Here is a 17,994-nt window from a genome sequence, read left to right as displayed (position 1 = left end):
AGTTCCTACATGCACAATTTCTATTGTCATTTCCTTTAAGAAGTGTAAATTTTTGCTAGACAATTTTTTTTTCTCAAAGCCATTCTTGTGATTGGTTTGTTTACATGCCTACAAATTAGAATTTGTATAAAATAAGATTTCTAAAACAATTTGTAAACTTTTTAACATCTTTTAGGGAAAATATCGACGCTTATTTAAAAAAAATTAATTTAAAATTGGAGTAGAACAAACACTAAACATAATTGTAATTCATCTTTGAAATAATAAGTATTCTCTGCTGTGATAAGTTGACAGTTGGCCTCTTAATCTGACAGATGAATGCATTTCCTTGAGACAGGAAAAGCTATGATATAGCAAGTTATAGATTTCAAATAAAAAGAGACTGTGTAGATGTCTCCCTACTAAACTTCTTAGTCTATTTTTGTTAGAACAAGAGAATAATTTGCAATTTTCATTGAGCGATCTAAGATGGCTTATGACAATTCGCAGCAACAAACAAAATCAATTTTCATAAAAATTACGACTCTATTCAATTATTTGTTTAAATAAAGAATTTTTAAATTGCTTGCTCTTTGATTAAAAATCTTTTCTTAGTAGATATTAAGTTAATGACTTTGTTTCTCTAGATTTTATTTCATTTAATGTCAAATTTCACCATAATACTAACAGGTAATTGAAACGATCTATTCTTTTCTATATGATTTAAAATCTTTAATTGTGTTTGAAATAAATGCAGTCAAAACTTGGGTTTTTACATTTTAAATGAATCTGCTATGTGCTTTAATTGGAATAAAATAATAAAAAAATGTAAATGTCATCTCAAAAGAATATGTAGTATGCATTTAGAATGATTTAAACCTTAAATAAGAAGTTTTAAATGAATTAGTTTTGCTTCATCGGCTGTAGGCAACTGAATTGCAATAAACAAAAGACAATTTTACTAAAAATCTATAAAAATAAAAACTTTATTTACTATCAAAATGCAACATCAAATACAATACGCATACATCAACAATAGTTAATAGGATACAATGATCAAAAGATAAATAACATATAGTAACAACTAAATGATAATGTATTTAAAAAGATACCAGCCAGATAACATAAAATCATTTTGCTAAGGTGGCAGGGATAATATGTATTACCAGCAATATCCAACAAATGAAAATATAACAAATGAGATGCGATTCATTCCATTCATTCATACAACTCAGCTCATTCCGCCGTTCATTCATTTACCATTCTAGTACACCAGGGACGTATTTGTCAATCAGAGACTGATAGTAGGGCATAAGAGTTTCAATGTCAGGAACTTCGTGGGATTTGGAGTAGAGATCGAACTTGCTGCAATTAAATAATCAAGCAATTAGTTCAAAAGAATGCTTTATTGAGGTTAATGATGATTTGAATTAAATCGACTCATGTTTATATATGTTTATTTAGGCTGACTTATTTTTATTGAGTTTTTGTAATAAATTTTTCACTCTTTTTCTAGTAAGTTAAAAGTTTCGAAATGTTGCACACTTATACATTTCTGATGAAAATACACTTTTTCCAAATTTAATTATCAATCCAATAATTTAATTAAAATTTGATTTCACACCAATGGCGCCACCTGTACAGGAATTTGTAATAAAATAATTCTCACAATACATAATATTTACAATTATATTAATAATTGAAAATTTAAAAAAAAAAATAATATATATATATAAGTATTTCGTATATCAAAAGAAGTACGATTTAAAATTATTTTTAGTTGACTTATTGATTTTAACATATTGTAAATACTGAATAGACAAGCCTTAATGAAAAAAAAACCATTTGACCATTTAATAATGTTAAAAATGAACAATTTAATACCATTTGACTAACGAATCTATTAGAAGAAACACGTAAACTATATTGGAACAGATCTCATCATATTAAACAATGATCAGACGAAGGCAATATTCTCTCTCTCTAAATTTTCACAAAATGCCTGAGGGAGGACATTTGATTTAAATAAATTTATTATATACTAGCACTGTGTAGACGATGGATATTTGAGCAAAAGTTTCAGTTTAAGAATTTCTTTTTAAAAATCTAAGACGAAGTTAATTGATTATTTTATATGTGTATGAAAATTCAGAATCGTCATTAAAATCAGCAATTAATTACAATATATTTATTAACATTATTAGTTCTTTGTATAGTTAGTTAATGGTCTTATAATTAATGATTAATATAACATATGGCAGAAAATGTGCTAAATATCAAAATCCTAATTAAAATGAGCTAATAAGTAATGTAAATTATTGAAATATAAAGATATGACTGTCTGAAAACTACTAAACTTACTTGAATTCTTTGACCCATTTCAACATGTCGTTGTCCTTGTTGTCAGTTAGGTAGCTGTAGTCTCCATTCAGATGCCATGGGTAGAAAGAATGGAATCGGATCATGTATAAAGCTTCTTCAGGTAGTTTAGATTTGTTGTGCTTCAAAACCTGAAAATGAAAAAGAAAGATTGCAATGAAATGCATACTGGTAAATTTTTCAGACAAAAGGCTTTTGTTTGATTTCCATAGCTTAGCACTTCTTAAAGTAACTGAGATTAAAATATTTTTTAGATCAATTAAATCTTTAATATAAGCTAAAAAAGCTCTTTAATATTAGTTAGTAATAAAAGTGAGCATTTTTTTTTCCAAAATTTTATTATATTTATTATTCAACTTTTTTTTTCTTCTGTTTTTCGAATTTCATCTGTGGAAAGCAGATGAGAATTCCCACAATAGAATAGTATTTAAAAATCAATCACAGCAGTTCGACCCCTTCTCCAAAAAACTATTCATTCTTGCGAGACTTCTGGAAATTTTATTGACAGATGAATGAATATATTATACATCTGTTTGATTTATTGTAATTTAGATATCTGGCACTTAAATCTAGATATGTTATTCTATTTAACCTAAAAGATAAATGCTATGTATTTTTTTTAAATGTCCTAATTGTTTTATGGAAAATTTTAGTACATCTCGGAATAGACCAGATATGAAACCTACCCTATACATATACTCGTCATGTCCCCAAGACATCATCACATTCTCAAGACCGCAATGCTCTGAGTAGATGCCGAATTTGGTGTTGAACTTGGGGTTGTGGAGATCAGGATTGTCGTCAAAGCTGGTGTTCCTGTAGACAATGGAATCGGCGAATGCACAGCCAACTGGGAAAGTGTCTCCAACCACAGCCCACTGGGGTTCTCCGTGCAAAGCCATTATCTTGCCCAGGTCGTGAATAAGGCCTGTCAAGTGGAACCAATCCAAATCTGGGTGAGCTTCACGGATTCTTTCAGCGGTTTGGAAGGCGTGGACAATGTTAGGGATGTCCACATCTGGGTCGCTTTCATCTACCAAGCAATTGAGGGTTTCAAGAGCTTTCATCACCGTCATGTTAGCCTTGTCGAATTTAGTCCATTCGTTTATCTATAAAGGAACGTCATTTAGTGAATGGTAAACAAATGAATATTAACTAAAGCTCATGCATGCTTTAGAATTTAAGAAATTTTTTGATCATATACCATTTGATAAAATTATAAATTGCATGTTAACTCAGGTTTCCAGAAATGAGAAAGATACAATTTCCCAGCAGGTATTTCAAAACGGCATTTAGATAAGACATAATTATTAACCCGAGTCATGCCCTTACACCTTTTTCTAAGCAAAACACATGTAATAAATTATATATTAAATTAGTTATAAAGTGGATCACAAAAGAGATGAAAAGCTGAAAGAGGAAAGTATTTTATTAAATTAGTTATAAAGTGGATCACAAAAGAGATGAAAAGCTGAAAGAGGAAAGTATTTTATTAAATTAGTTATAAAGTTGATCACGAAAGAGATGGAAAGCTGAAAGAGGAAAGTATTTTATTAGCACAGAAATACATGCATATAATTTTTACTAAGTAAATTATTTTCACACTAATAAGAGTTCAAATAAAATCTCAGATTTGCTCAGTTGTGACAAAAGATGAGAGTTTTGGGTTAAAAATAAATTATAGAAGCATTGCAGAATGCTTGGAATAAAGTCATTCGAAAAGCATTCTTTGTCTTTAAAAGTTTTCATGCTTTTACACTCGAACAAACAACATGTTATAAAAATACTGGGCTCTTCAGATTTCCATCACCTGTGGATTAAAGTACTTAGATGAAGAGCTGAAACCAAGTATGATGTAAATTAGCTTTATTTCATTTTCTCAACAAAGAAACAGAACAATTCGTTCCATCTAGAGATCACAAAGATTTAGATAGTATTTAAAAAACAAACAAACAAAAATAAAGCTGGGAACATTAATAAATTGTTGAATAAATCCATAAGAAAGAATATTAGAACTAGTACTGCCCTTTTTGCCTTCATTAAATAATAAAAGTGGTGACCTCCCAATAAATCACCAAAAGATTACCGCCCAGAGAAAGTATCTACTGAAAGAAATGGTTTCGGAAGAAAATCAATTCTCTTTCAATTTTGGGCAACCATATATGGTGCACAAGAAATTAAGTTGTAGCATTAAAGCAAATAAATGTTTAGCTACAGGCTACAAAAACCTCTGGCTTTAATTGACATCACAATGACTTCAGCCCTTCAGATATGGAAATACAACATAGAACAATATGTGCAAAAGAGCCCATTTCATTTACCTGTGATGGCAGAAATACTCACACATTATATTCACACATGTCGAACTCTCATGATTGCACACAATACCCTCTTTTACCCTCTTGGTTTCGACTCCACCGTTTTACCGAAATCTGCAAACAGCATGGGCTCGTACTAACAACTGCAACTCATCTAAGGGTGTCACAAAAAAGTAGAAAAACTTTGGTTTAGATTTTTACGGTTTTCAGGTACTTAGCGACGAGCTATTTTTTCTCTTTTTTGATTGGTGGCAATACGTATGCAATAAACAAATTTTCCATCTGTTGTATCCCAACCTTTTAATTTGAAATACTATTATATAATTAAAAACAACGGGGCCGGATTACGATTTCGAGGGATCGTAGGCAACCCCTCCCCCCAAACTTTGAAAACTAAAAAATTAATATTTATATAAGTAGTTATAAATAAAAAAAATTGACAAATTGATATAACCAAATGCTTAGTTGCAAAATTTTCTGAAAAGTTGGTTTTAGTGTATTGCATATAAAAAAAAGTGCAGCTGAAATTTGAAAACAATTTAAAGGTATTAAAAACATTTCTTATCACAATCTAAATGATATTTAATAACGGAATCAACAAATTTTTTAAAACTATAAAACAATATATTTTTTTAGAATTATAAAATAACATAAAATTTGCAAATGGTATTAACTGGAAATTTTTCAAGAATTATGATCCAAAATTAACTGAAAGAACTTAATTAATTAAAAATTAATTAACCTGATTTTAATTATAATAAATTTGATCGGCCAGAATTCATAATTAAATAAAAATACAAAATTAGGACTTTCAAAATACTTCACGAAATTTGAGGGTTGAGAACCTCTTAAAACTATAGTGTTTCTGGGCAATTGCCTACTTTGCCTATTTAGTAATCCGACCTTGAAAATAAAGTAGCAGCCAAATGGGTGCCTTACGTAAATTTTGCTTAATTGCAATATGTAAGTTAAGATGATTAGAATTAAATGAGTTAATAAGTAAATTTGGTTTGTTAATTCCTTTTAAATTATAATTATTTTACAAATCTTGGTTGATAATTCAGCATGGTTTCAAATTAGGAATCATAAAATGGATATTTTTATGTTTCTAATATTAATTAAAGATTAATTTTTAAATTAGAAGGGATACATACAGTGATATTTGTGTATTGCTTATCTATTGCGAGTGCTTTAATCAGAAGATAAGATTTCATTGAAATCTTATCTTCAGTATAAAGTAATTGGTTTAATGCAAACGTTCTTAAGTAAGAATATTTATTACCTTGGATTTCACGAAGTCTACTGTTTGAGAAGTATGCATTTTTAGATAGGTTTCTCGTACTCGCAATTGGATAGGATCATCCTAAAATTAAAATAAAAGAATTGCTAAGTGTTTATAACAATATAAAATATTTCTAGTAAAAGATAAACATACATACAAGTTCGCAAAACATTAAATAAATAATTAGTAAAATTCGATTTAAAATCAGTTTCAAATGACGATATTTATCAAAGATTTTCTCTATAAACGGAAGAATAAGATTAAGTTTTCTTTTAGAAGAAATCAAAAGATTAAGTTTTCTTCTAGAAGGGTTCATAATATTATATTTTCTTTCAGAAGTCATAAGATTAAGTTTTCTTTCAGAAAAGTCATAACTTAACTTTTGAATTGAACAACTATAGAAAAATCAAGTTATAAAAACAAGTTAAATTGCCTAAAAACGTTTTGAAAAACATCATAACATTTAATTTATTTTAAATCTAAATGATGGTTAATACTCACTAATTTTAAGCATGAGTTGCTAAAAAGAATATTTCAAGATTTCTTGATGACAAAGTTTTAAGAATATATCAATAAAAAAGAACACCGAAAATTATGTAAAAATTTCAGGTGAATGCTTCAAATCTAAGACATTTGAAATAAAACTAAGAGTACTGAGAAGACTAAGTCTTAAGGCTAAAACATCAAAGACAAAAGTGAGAGTTGTTGTGAAGATTGATTTTTTTAAGACTAAAATATTAAAGAGAAAACGGAGAGTTACTGTCAAGACTAAATTTTAAAGTAAAACTTTCAAAGAAAAAATTGAGAGAAAGTTTCAAAGAGAAAATTAAGAGTTTCTGTAAGATAAATTTTTTAGATTAAAATATTAAAGAGAAAATTCAGAGTTCTTGTAAAGATTAAGCTTTAAAGTTAAGAGAAAATTTAAAAGTGCTGTGAATACTAAGCTTTAAGACTAAAATATGAAAGAGAAAATTGAGAGTTGCTATGAAGATATAATTTTTTAGACTAAAACATTAAAGAGAAAATCGAGAGTTTCTATAAAGACTAAGTTTGAAAGTTAAAATTTTTAAGAAAAAATTTAGAGTGATTACTGTGAATATATATCTTAAGACTAAATATATGAAAGAGAAATGGAAAGTTATTGTGAAGATTAGGTTTTAAGACTAAAATATTAAAGAGCAAATTTAAACTTACTGTGTAGACTAAGTTTAAACGTAAGATTAATAAAGAGAAAATTTAAAGTTTGTTTGGAGATTAAATAGTAGAAAATACAGAGAAGATTTATTTCAGATCAATACAAGTATATAAGAAAAAGACTTAAAAAATTTTCAGATAGACTTACCTTATCCTCAGAATATTGTCTGAAGTCTTCCATTTTCTTAATTTCTGGCCTATAGAGCTCAGAAGGGTCTAGCATCTTTATGCTCTCAGTTGAATCGAAGTGAATAGAGGGACTTTGGACAAGAGTAGCAGCCATTTCGATGACGAACTAAGTTAACTTTCTAGAGAAGAATAAGCTAACTTGTGGTAGGAGAAAGAAGCTTGTTATGGGCCATGAAACCTGGGGGTCTTTTATACAAAGGGCCGATGGCGCAGTTCAAACCGAGGGATATTTCGTGCGCAAAATTTAGCACGTCATTCGTCCGATAAAACACACCCCCGGCATCCCATTGGTCGACGTCAGTCTGATTGCGAATCGTACTGATTTTCCATTGGTCAGGAGTCATTTTGATTACGTAATGCTTATCTCGAAACTTCACCTGGAGTCGGCAGAAAGTAGGAAGACGACTTCATTCGAGCGAAGTGAGGAAGAGGAAGCAGCATAGCTTTTCGAAGGAAAGTCCTGCTAAGAAAGAAACGAAACTTCTTAAAATCATCTTTTAACCTTTTATGCTATATAAATACAGACTAATACTTTAAAGTAATCTTAAAATTTATTACTTTATTTGCACTATGATTAACTTATAATAATATTAACTTGAATTTATCTATAGAAAATTAAATTAATTATGTTTGGATTTTTTTTTGTTGAAGACAATGTTTTTCTGCTTGTTATACTACTACACGGGTGGTTCGAATATCTAAGTATTTCCGCCACGCTTTTGGAACTTTATTTAACAATGCCTTAGAAAATGAAAAGTAAGAAAAATAGTTTTCAATTAAAGATGGTTTTTGATATCTCTGATATTGAAAAGATGAAATTGCTTTTTTATATGTAAATTCATGATTGAATTTTTAAAAAAAATATTCGTTACGTTTATATTTTAATGATTTATTATCACTATTTTTATAAACTTTTAACAATTTATTATCATTTAATCACACAATTATGAAATTTTTATGAAATAAAAACATATTTGTTTGTAGAAATTATAGAAATCATTATCAATATTGAGAGGTCTCAAAGCCCGTTCAACAAAGCTATTCAAATGCTATAAGGTAATTGGGATTCTCTTTTATATATTAACCATTTACATAACACAGGCTGATATTGTAAGTTCTGAAGGAGTAGGGGATTTTTTTTTTTTTTTTTTTTTCACCTTTGAAGGAGAAATTCAAGTATTTTAGTATTCTGAGTACGAATTCAAATGACGTTAGAGATGAGAGGATTAAAACAGTAACATTTTATATTTTAGTATTTTTTTTTAATTCGCACACAACTCATAAAAATGATTTACTACAATTAAAAATGATATAATAATAAAGTGAGTAAAAATAATAATAGTAAATTAATTTTTAAGAAGATAAATAAAATATACATAAAAAAACATGATATATGATAGAAGTATTATTCAAAATGAAGAGATGAAATAGTCACATCATTATCTGACTTATTACTGGGTATATATATTTCTTTTTGTGTTTCAAAGCTAATGGCGTTTATCACATTAAGAAATACTGAGCTTTTAAAATAAATGTAATAAATTATTGTAATACATTCTATTTTTCTTAAAATAATTTTTTTCTGTATTTCTATAACCTTTTATGTCTTAATATAGTATTCGGTTTTTCTCCAATAAGTTCAATAGATTATTACAGTGTGTTGATAAAAATTGATTATTTACTTATTAAAATTAGTAAATAAATACGAACATATATTACCATTTAACGAAAAGTTATAAGTTCTTTTCTTGGATTTCATGCAAAGGTCTACTAAGGATTACTAAGTCTGTAGCGAATTCTTTTGTTTTTTCACTGCAAAATTAGTTAAACCGTAAACAACTCAGTTCTAAGCCTTGTTCTAGACACGCCGTTTAGTTTAATTTCCTAGAGTTTAATAGTACTCGTTTAACTGCAAGGCGAAAGAAACAAACATACACACATACACACACACACAAAAACAGTGAATGTGACTGGAAAAAAAAAAAAAGATATGTACCATTCCTTTTTCACAACAATGATTCGAAATTACTTGGCGCATGCCATAATTCTGTAATTATTTAAAGCGTACCTTTTTTTTTTTTTCTTGTTCTCTTCGTTCCTAAATTTTTTTTTGTGTACGTATGTGTGTGCAAGTCTAGACAAAGAATGCGCCAAATATGGTGAAATGAGTTCCAAAGAAAAAGAGAGAACACTTTTTCAGACTATTAAATAGAATGAAAAATTATTATAATTAGTTCTTCTAAAGTAGCTAATAAATTTTTAACTATTGGCACAAATATTAAATTTCGTTGAAATGGGAATCGCTGCGATCGTAATTAACATGCATTGCACTTTGTCCGTGCAGACAGGTGGTCAGTATCCGCAATGCAGCAGCAATGCGCTGCATTTATTTCTGTGAGCAAGGTTGATCAAGGCCATTTGTCTGAAGAAATAGGGCCACGATCGCCATGGCAACATTCATATACCACTACTCTACGGGACTAGAGGTTTCATTTTGGATGACGGCCAAATAACAAATAAACGCGAGGAGAGGTTTGGCTACCTTTCAAAGACTACACCTACTTTAGTTTTTAAGTTTTTTTTTTTTTAAATCTATCTCATTTACTTCCTTATCCTAAGACAGTTGGATGTTGAATGGAATAAATAAAAAAATTAAAATGAAATCTACGATCGCAAATGTCAAGTTATCATGTGAGAACATTAGTATTTTTAAATCATTATTTGTTTTAATTAATTTAAGTCATTAACCAGTTTAAGCCGGTTTGAAACAATCACGATACTTCCCTATCGGTCTCTATCCCCCCTCCATCTCTCTATATATAATGGTAATTTTTTAAACTTTAATTTTCAATTTTTCTAGCTGGCAAACAAAGTTTTGGAGCTCGACAGATTTTGAGATGAAAAAAAAAAAAAAACCCATTGTTTTTCTAAATATCGAAGCACGCATAATCTGATAGTCTCATGATTGTTTCAAAGCGCTTTAAACTGGTTAATGACTTAAATTAAGTAAGACAATTCCTAAGAATACAGAGAATGAATAATTTGGAAATCAAGTTGTAACTTTAGTTGACGATAAATTGCCAAATGTGCCAACCTTCTGCATTATTTTCTAATAACCCTAAAAGCGAAAAATTGATGCCTCAAAAGCGATAAATCACCAATTTGTTGCCTACGCATTTTGAGGCTTCAAAAATCTCAAACCAACACAACATCATGTTCTCACTTGATAAAAAAAGCTAGGAATTATTTTGCAAATAGGATGACGAGAAGTGAAAACATAAGCTTTTCATCAAAACATTGATAAATTTTCCACGTAAATTGAAAACAAATCTGAGATCTGGACGTAATGTTTTTCATCCTATTCATAAATCATCATTGCCGTTAATATATTATTGCCGTTGGTGTGCCAAATGCGTTTGGCAGGGCAGTTAAAGGAATGATGCCTAATGATTTTTATATAGATCTATCTGGAATTTATGGAGTTATGATGCCTGTGTAGCTTTTAAAGCAATTGTTTCAGATTAAAGGACTTAATGTTTTTCAAGTTGAGGAATTAGCGTCTGAGAAGTTATTTCAAATACAAAATAATTCGACTACAGGTTTCTAGTCATTGCTATGGTATTAATTAAGGACAACCGTTGTACTATTAAAAATGTTAAGAAAATAAGGACGAAGACCCATGTAAAAAAAGGAAAGAAGCTGAAAATTTATGATTGCAAAAGGAATTATGAAAGTTAATATTATTTGACGTTTTCGAACTGGTACTGATGGATTTGAAACTATCGAATCTTATTTTATTTTAGAGCATATTTATGAACAGCTCAAAATTGCATATGAATTAAACCTCTTTTTAAATGATTTTCGAAGAGATTATCAAAAGGATTTATACTTTCTTGGTATAATACTTTCTTTGTATAATTTCTTATAAGATGTGAAGTTATTTTAAATAAATTTTCGCTATTTAATAATGCATTTTAACGAAGAATACACTCTTGATGCTATGGTGGGTGTTGTTTATGCATTATGAATTTTTTTAATACACTAATATATAATCTAAAAAATGTTGTTTTTAAAGTAGAATCCAATGTTTTAAAATATTTAATATAATATAAATAATTCCATAAAAATCATGACATGTGTTTGAAAACTGCAAGATCATCTTTTGTCGTCAATGCATTATCAATTTAAAAAAAATCTTAATGTATCTAAATTATTTACGTATGATTAAATTGAAATGAAAGAATATAAAAATAGAATAAAGCAAAATTCAATGTAAAGGATTAAAAATTTTGAATTTGTTTTCTTGGATATATTTGGTTTCAGTTCGTAAACATTAAATAATAGTAGCTCGCTTTTGTAATAATAGACAAACATTTAATTTTTTAAACTTAAGAGTTCGATTTTTTAATAACATTTTCAATTATACAACAAATAAAACAATTAAGATCAGCAGTCAAAGTTGAATTATTTTTCATTTGATGGAATTTCTCAGGGTCTAACTTCCTTATTTAAGTGAAAAAAGAAGAAACTCAGATTGAAAAATAATTAATGTCTTGACTATCAAATCTGTCGCCAAGGTCACTTAGAATGTAAATGTCTACAAAAAAGAAACAGAAAGTAACGACTGAAGCAACAACCTTGAATTAAAACCGCAATTACGTTGCAATTACTAATCCCTCTATCCACATATCATGGCCTTTTTAATATATAAAATATACTTAAAATCAATTTAAAAGTCTCTAGTCACAAATATTCTTACAATAATGATCATTTTTTGCAATATCTTTTTACAGTAAATATACAGAGTGTTTGGAACATCAATATTTATTTACTGTTATTGATCTTATATATTTTTCTGTTTCCTACTCTTAAAATTTATTATTCTTTCTTAGACTCAACTTTATTTATTACATTTTTCATTAATGATCGAGTTTTGAGTCGCAGAAAAGAAAAAAATATTTGTAGTAGCAAATTCGCGATAACTCGAACTTGTAAGAATCAGGGAAATTGTGAATCACGAGATGTCAATCCACAGATAATGAATGCTCTCTGGAAGATAAGCTTCTGGAATTAGAACTGAATTCGATAAGTAACGAATAGAAAGATTTTTGATTTCAGGGTTAAAAGTTAAATAGTTTTTTAATTCTTATTACAATGAATGAAGAAAACCCCACCTTATTTATATATTTTATTACAGTATTTATAAGATGGTATTTATCATACGTATTTATGTAAGAAAAACTAAACGTTCAATCGAAAGCGATTACTAATATATTCAGTAGAAATGTACCAATGAACATTTAATATATGCACATTACAAATTTGATGACAGAACGTAGCTGCATTTTGAATCATATTTTAAATATTCGCTTACTTCAATCTCGGTGTAAATAAAATTTGACCGTTTTTAACTTTAAAAAATAGTGAAAGATAAATAAAAATATTCTTTCTTGTTGATCTAATAATTTATTTATATAAATATTAGTTCAAAGTTAATATAGTTTCAGTAATGCCTAATAGCAAATAAGTAAGTTTATAAAAGTTTCGCAAAAAAAAAAAAAAAAAAAAAATGTAAAAATGAAAAACAAAAACGCTGCATGGATCAGGCACATTTTTTAAAGTATAATTAGATTATGCTTACATTTGATAAAAAAGTAAAATTTCTAAATTTTTGAGGAATATGGATATCGAAATTTTTCAGGCCAATTAATGATTATAAAAAATATTCCATTAGTTTACACAATTTTTTAATTTAATTTTTTATATATTTTTTTTATCAATGACATTCAAGTTCACAGATTTAGCATGGAAGAGTTTTACATAATTACAGTTTTCAAACTCATAATTATCTATTTTTATGATTAATTTTTCTGCGTTATCTTTTGACGGTACTTCACTAAGGTTAATTATATTCCTGATAATAAATGATTTAAAATTCAACAAGCTTAAGAATTTAATAAATGCAAAACAATATCTATTTAGCTCCAAGAATGACTGGATAGTGCACTCTCTTTTACAAAATTTTGCATCCGTTAAGATAAAATGTTTTATAATCTAGAAGTTATCTTTTTTAAGACATATTATTTTATTAATTTATATAGTTTAAGTATAGAAGTCTCTCTAAAAGTGTTTTAAATTTCTTTTAAGGAAATCCCTTTTCTATTAAATTTTTTGAAGAGACTCAAAATATATTCCTTATAAGCATTAGTGATATTCTGTAATTTAATTCGTCATATATTATTTAGCTTCTTTAAGTTTAGAGAATAATCTAGATTGCGTGTTTTTATCAACACTTATCAGTGCAATCGATTTTTAGTTTCCACATCACAGAGTTCTTACAATTTTTATACTCACGACATTGCATAACAATAAGAGGTTTATAAAGAGTTGACTTCAGTATTACAACACATGCATGCGATAACAGAGATGCTACTTTCATGTTTGATCTATATATAATTTCAGTATAAATCTTTGTTTTTGTTTCTTATAGATACAGCACATGATGCCTGATCTGCGTTCGATAACTATAGTATAACGTAGCTCTTAAGTACCAGCGAAAGTTAAAATGTACCTAGAAAGTTCGCTGTATGTAAAATCGACAAAGTATGTGCTTCGCCAATACTTTAGTTTTATAAACAATTTCAAGTTGTAATTTCATTAGAATTATAGAAAGTTCTGAAAATAATTATGTTTCGTGATTTCGTTTTAAATCACAAATTGATATTGCTGTTTTTAAAATAATAATAATACACAGGAAGAATTACCGTGACTAGATTTAAAAAATTGTAGTATGGATTTTAAATATAATTATTTGTATTTTATCCCAGTACAAGCCCACAAACAATTAAATCCCTTTCAGTTCAGATCTAGGAATACAGAAAGTAGGATTATAAAAATTCTAGGATTAAATTTATCATGGATTAACAAAGAGGAGGAGAACCAGAGACTTCTATGAAAGTAAATATGTTTCATTATATATTTCTTTTTATCTATAAATGAATGTCTATTTATGAAACTATTAAATGAATATTAATCTCTTTGCAATTATTTTTATCCAATTAGCGTAATCTTTACCCAATTCAATCCCTTTCAATTCAGATCTAGTAATACAGAAAGTAGGATTACAAAAATTCTAGGATTAAATTTATCATGATTAACAAAGAAGAGGAGAACTAGATACTTCTATGAAAGTAAATATGTTTCATTCATATTTCTTTTTATCTATAAATGAATATCTATTTTTTAAACAATTACATGAATATTTATCTCTTACCAATTATCTTTACTCAATTAGCTTAATATTTACCAATTACATGGATATATTACAGCGAGATATATTACAGATTTACGATTACATGGATATATTACAGCGAGATATATTACAGATTTACGATTACATGGATATATTACAGCGAGACCCAAATGAATTTCGGTTACAGTACTAAATTGACTATTTAACATGAAACGTTTAGATTCATATTTTTAAGATAATGCAATGGACAATAATTTTTGATTCTAGTTTTATTATTTGCTCTTTCTTCATATTCTCCCACTCTCACTAACAAAAAAAAAAAACGTCTTTTTTAATTTCTTAATCAGTTTTATTTCATAAAAATATCATGTCTATTTATGAATAAATGCGAATTCCAAAATATGATATTTTTTTTTTGTAAAACTTTCAGGAATATTGGAATGAAAAAAAAACAGCTTAGAAATAACGGAAAACTGCAGACAGCTGTGCGATCGGTTTAAACTAAATATTATCGGTGAAAAAATAAATGTTACTACCGTCATACTCATACGGTTTTGGTTCTGTGTTCAAGGTGAAACTTGGGTGTTTAGTTCCTGCAGATAGTGATTGAAAAATGCAGCACAGATCATTAACTTTTTTTTGGTTTTATTCGATATTTGTTGTTTACTTTAATCTGAAAAGTGTTCACTGAATACTAAATGTGGATATACTAAGAGAAAAGTACCAAAAAAAAAAAAGATTCAATGTTTGCTGCAATTGCGAAATATATTTACGACTGAAGAGTCAATGTTAAGAGGAAAGTCATTGCAGAATAAGCAGACAGAATGGCGACATTACCTATAAAATGTTATAGCTCTATTTCATTCAATAAAAAAGGAACATAATTTTTTTATGTAACTGCAAACATTCTACCGAAGAACAATATTCGTTCATTCCTCTCCTGCTAATATCATTCACGAGCCAAGACAAACTATGACTTTTTATCTTTAAAGTTATTGTCAAATAATATTATAATTTTTATTTATAAAATCCTTAAAAAGTGACCATCTTAAAATTTTAAAAATTACATAAAGCTTTGTTTAATTTTCCGTATTTACCCAGTCTTTCAAAATATTTTTCAAACGAACCACATTCATAAAAAATTGCACGAGTTATTTAGTTAGGATAAAATATTACTACAAACAAATAATAAAACTGCTTTGAGTTGATATCTCCAAAATGTTAATAATAATTCCTGTACTTAGATTTTACAATTAACTAAACTATTCCTTAGCGAGTTATAGAAAATAATTCGTGAGTGATTCATTAGTGGGGAAGCTTGGCTTAAAACTATTTTTACAAAATTGTTCCAATGAATTGCAATAAACTTTTCATGGAAAAATATCAACGGTGAATGCTATATATAGATATATATACAAATGCTGAATCTTCAGAAATACTACTACTACTACAACTACTACTACTACTACTACTAATAATAATAATGAAAAACAGAAATATATTTTGTTTAGCATTTAGTACTTTCTTTCAGTTAAAAAATTCTTTTATAGTTGATTAATGTTTTAATGTTTTTTCTTAGAAATATTCCATTCTTTTCCAGTTAACATGTAGATTTCTATAAATTCGATATAGAATTACATATGTAATTTCGTTACAAGCACAAAACTCAATAAAAATCATAGTATGAAATTGAAAACATATAAATTACAGAAATATTCTGATCAAAATTAAGTTGAAGAATTAACTATAATGGGAAGGAAAATTTTTCAAAATTGTTTCAAATTTGACTCACGTTTTTTTGAAATAATTTTGAATAAAAAAAATACTTAGAAATGAAAATCGATTTATAGTATATGATTTGAAGATGTCTTTTGATATGAGAAGAAATGATAGGTAGTGTTTTTGAAATAATTCCATCCATAATACGTCTTCTCTAATTAAACCTGAGTTTTGAAGTAACAGGACTGTGATCAGATGGTGAAGTAACTTTTTGAAATATATTAGATTTTAAAATTACTAAATTCCACAAAAAAGTCTTACAAAATATTTTTTCATTAATTTTTTCTTTCTAAGTATTGAATAAGTTGATCATCCATTCCCTTTAATTCTATTAAATTTTTTTTCAGTTCTTCAAAGCCGAAATAATAAAAATTGGTGACCAAAATTCCAAAAAAATTGTTTGGAAATTTTCTTAAGACGAATTTAATGTAAAAAGATGAAATCGTGATAAATGTTTCTTTTTAAAGTTTTTAAGTTGTTTGAATTTTAAATAGATTCAAAATAAAACATCACTTAAAAGAATTTTTTAATTTTCATAGAATTTATGAGTAGAGATTATTATTTTTCTTGATTTCTCTTTAATTTTATTTATTGTTATATCTTTCGTATACGTTCCTTGTAATATTTTTTAGAAGAAGGTATTCAGGTGTTATTCATTCGTTTTAATTTATTGCGGTTTTGAAAACGTTGCGGCAATAATTCTCATTTAACTCTGCAATTTTCTAGTATATTTTTATGTTCTTTTTATAGAAGAACAGGCAGTTTTGTTTAAAATTAGAAAATGGATTTCAAATTAAAAAATTCTGAAGCAAATGTTATAGTTCCTATTTTAATATTTCCATCATTAATTGTTAAATCATAAAGCTTGTTTAAAATGCTAAAATATACTGGAACCATATTTTCTCAAATTTGAGAGCATATTTATAGAATTGTTAATTTTAAATTTTAAATCAAACATTTTATAATTTTTACTTCATTTCTCTTATGCCAGAAATATGAATTTACAATGTTTGAAATATGCATTCGTGTTTATGTTATAAGAGTACGATATACAAAATTCCGCTGATTGCTATAAATGTTTCATATTTCGAAGTGTTATTAATTTATTTATTGCAATGATGCTACTATGCCAAATGATATATTAAATTTTCGTTTCGTGCACTTTAAAGTTTTATAGTTACATAACGTTTGTGTAACAAATGTGCAAAGCAAGACATTTAAAATTTTGAAAACAAGAAAAAAATTATTATTTTTATGTGATTCTACAGTCATTTTGTTTATATTTTAATATGCCTTTCTTAAATTTATAAAAAAGAAATATGAATTTATTTTATGAAATTGTGTTGTTTTAGTAGAATGTCATAGAGCATTATATTTGATGAGCCAAAAAATTTGCATTAATTCGTTAAAATGAAACACCAAATATTTTGAATTGGATATTAAAGTATAAATCGAATCAGAATAAAAATTGCGAGACATTTGTTTTTGATGAAATAATTTCTATAGAAATAAACAGTGATATAAAAATAGAAAAAAATTTGAAAAATCAATATTTTACATTAAGAGATTCATAACTCGTAGAATTCATGAAAAGCAATTAAATTTTCTTTATTTTAAATTAC

At 27.2% G+C, this 17,994-nt stretch overlaps 1 protein-coding gene across 1 annotated transcript in view; it reads right to left on the bottom strand.

Annotated features, from left to right (window-relative positions):
• Positions 1–947: 947 nt before the first annotated feature.
• Positions 948–17,994, bottom strand: part of LOC129983941 (inositol oxygenase-like) — a 17,657-nt gene continuing 610 nt past the window's right edge. The window contains exons 2-6 of the mRNA XM_056093669.1: positions 7,301–7,801; positions 5,959–6,039; positions 3,045–3,467; positions 2,341–2,489; positions 948–1,344 (exon numbers count right to left, since the gene is read on the bottom strand). Of these exons, the coding sequence (XP_055949644.1) occupies positions 1,236–1,344; positions 2,341–2,489; positions 3,045–3,467; positions 5,959–6,039; positions 7,301–7,435 (897 nt within the window). The 5' untranslated portion in view covers positions 7,436–7,801 and the 3' untranslated portion in view covers positions 948–1,235. The remainder of the gene's footprint in view (positions 1,345–2,340; positions 2,490–3,044; positions 3,468–5,958; positions 6,040–7,300; positions 7,802–17,994) is intronic.

This window comes from Argiope bruennichi, chromosome 9 (genome assembly GCF_947563725.1).
Source record: "Argiope bruennichi chromosome 9, qqArgBrue1.1, whole genome shotgun sequence".
In the NCBI taxonomy this organism is placed as follows: Eukaryota; Metazoa; Arthropoda; class Arachnida; order Araneae; family Araneidae; genus Argiope; species Argiope bruennichi.
This window is presented reverse-complemented; position numbering and strand designations above follow the sequence as displayed.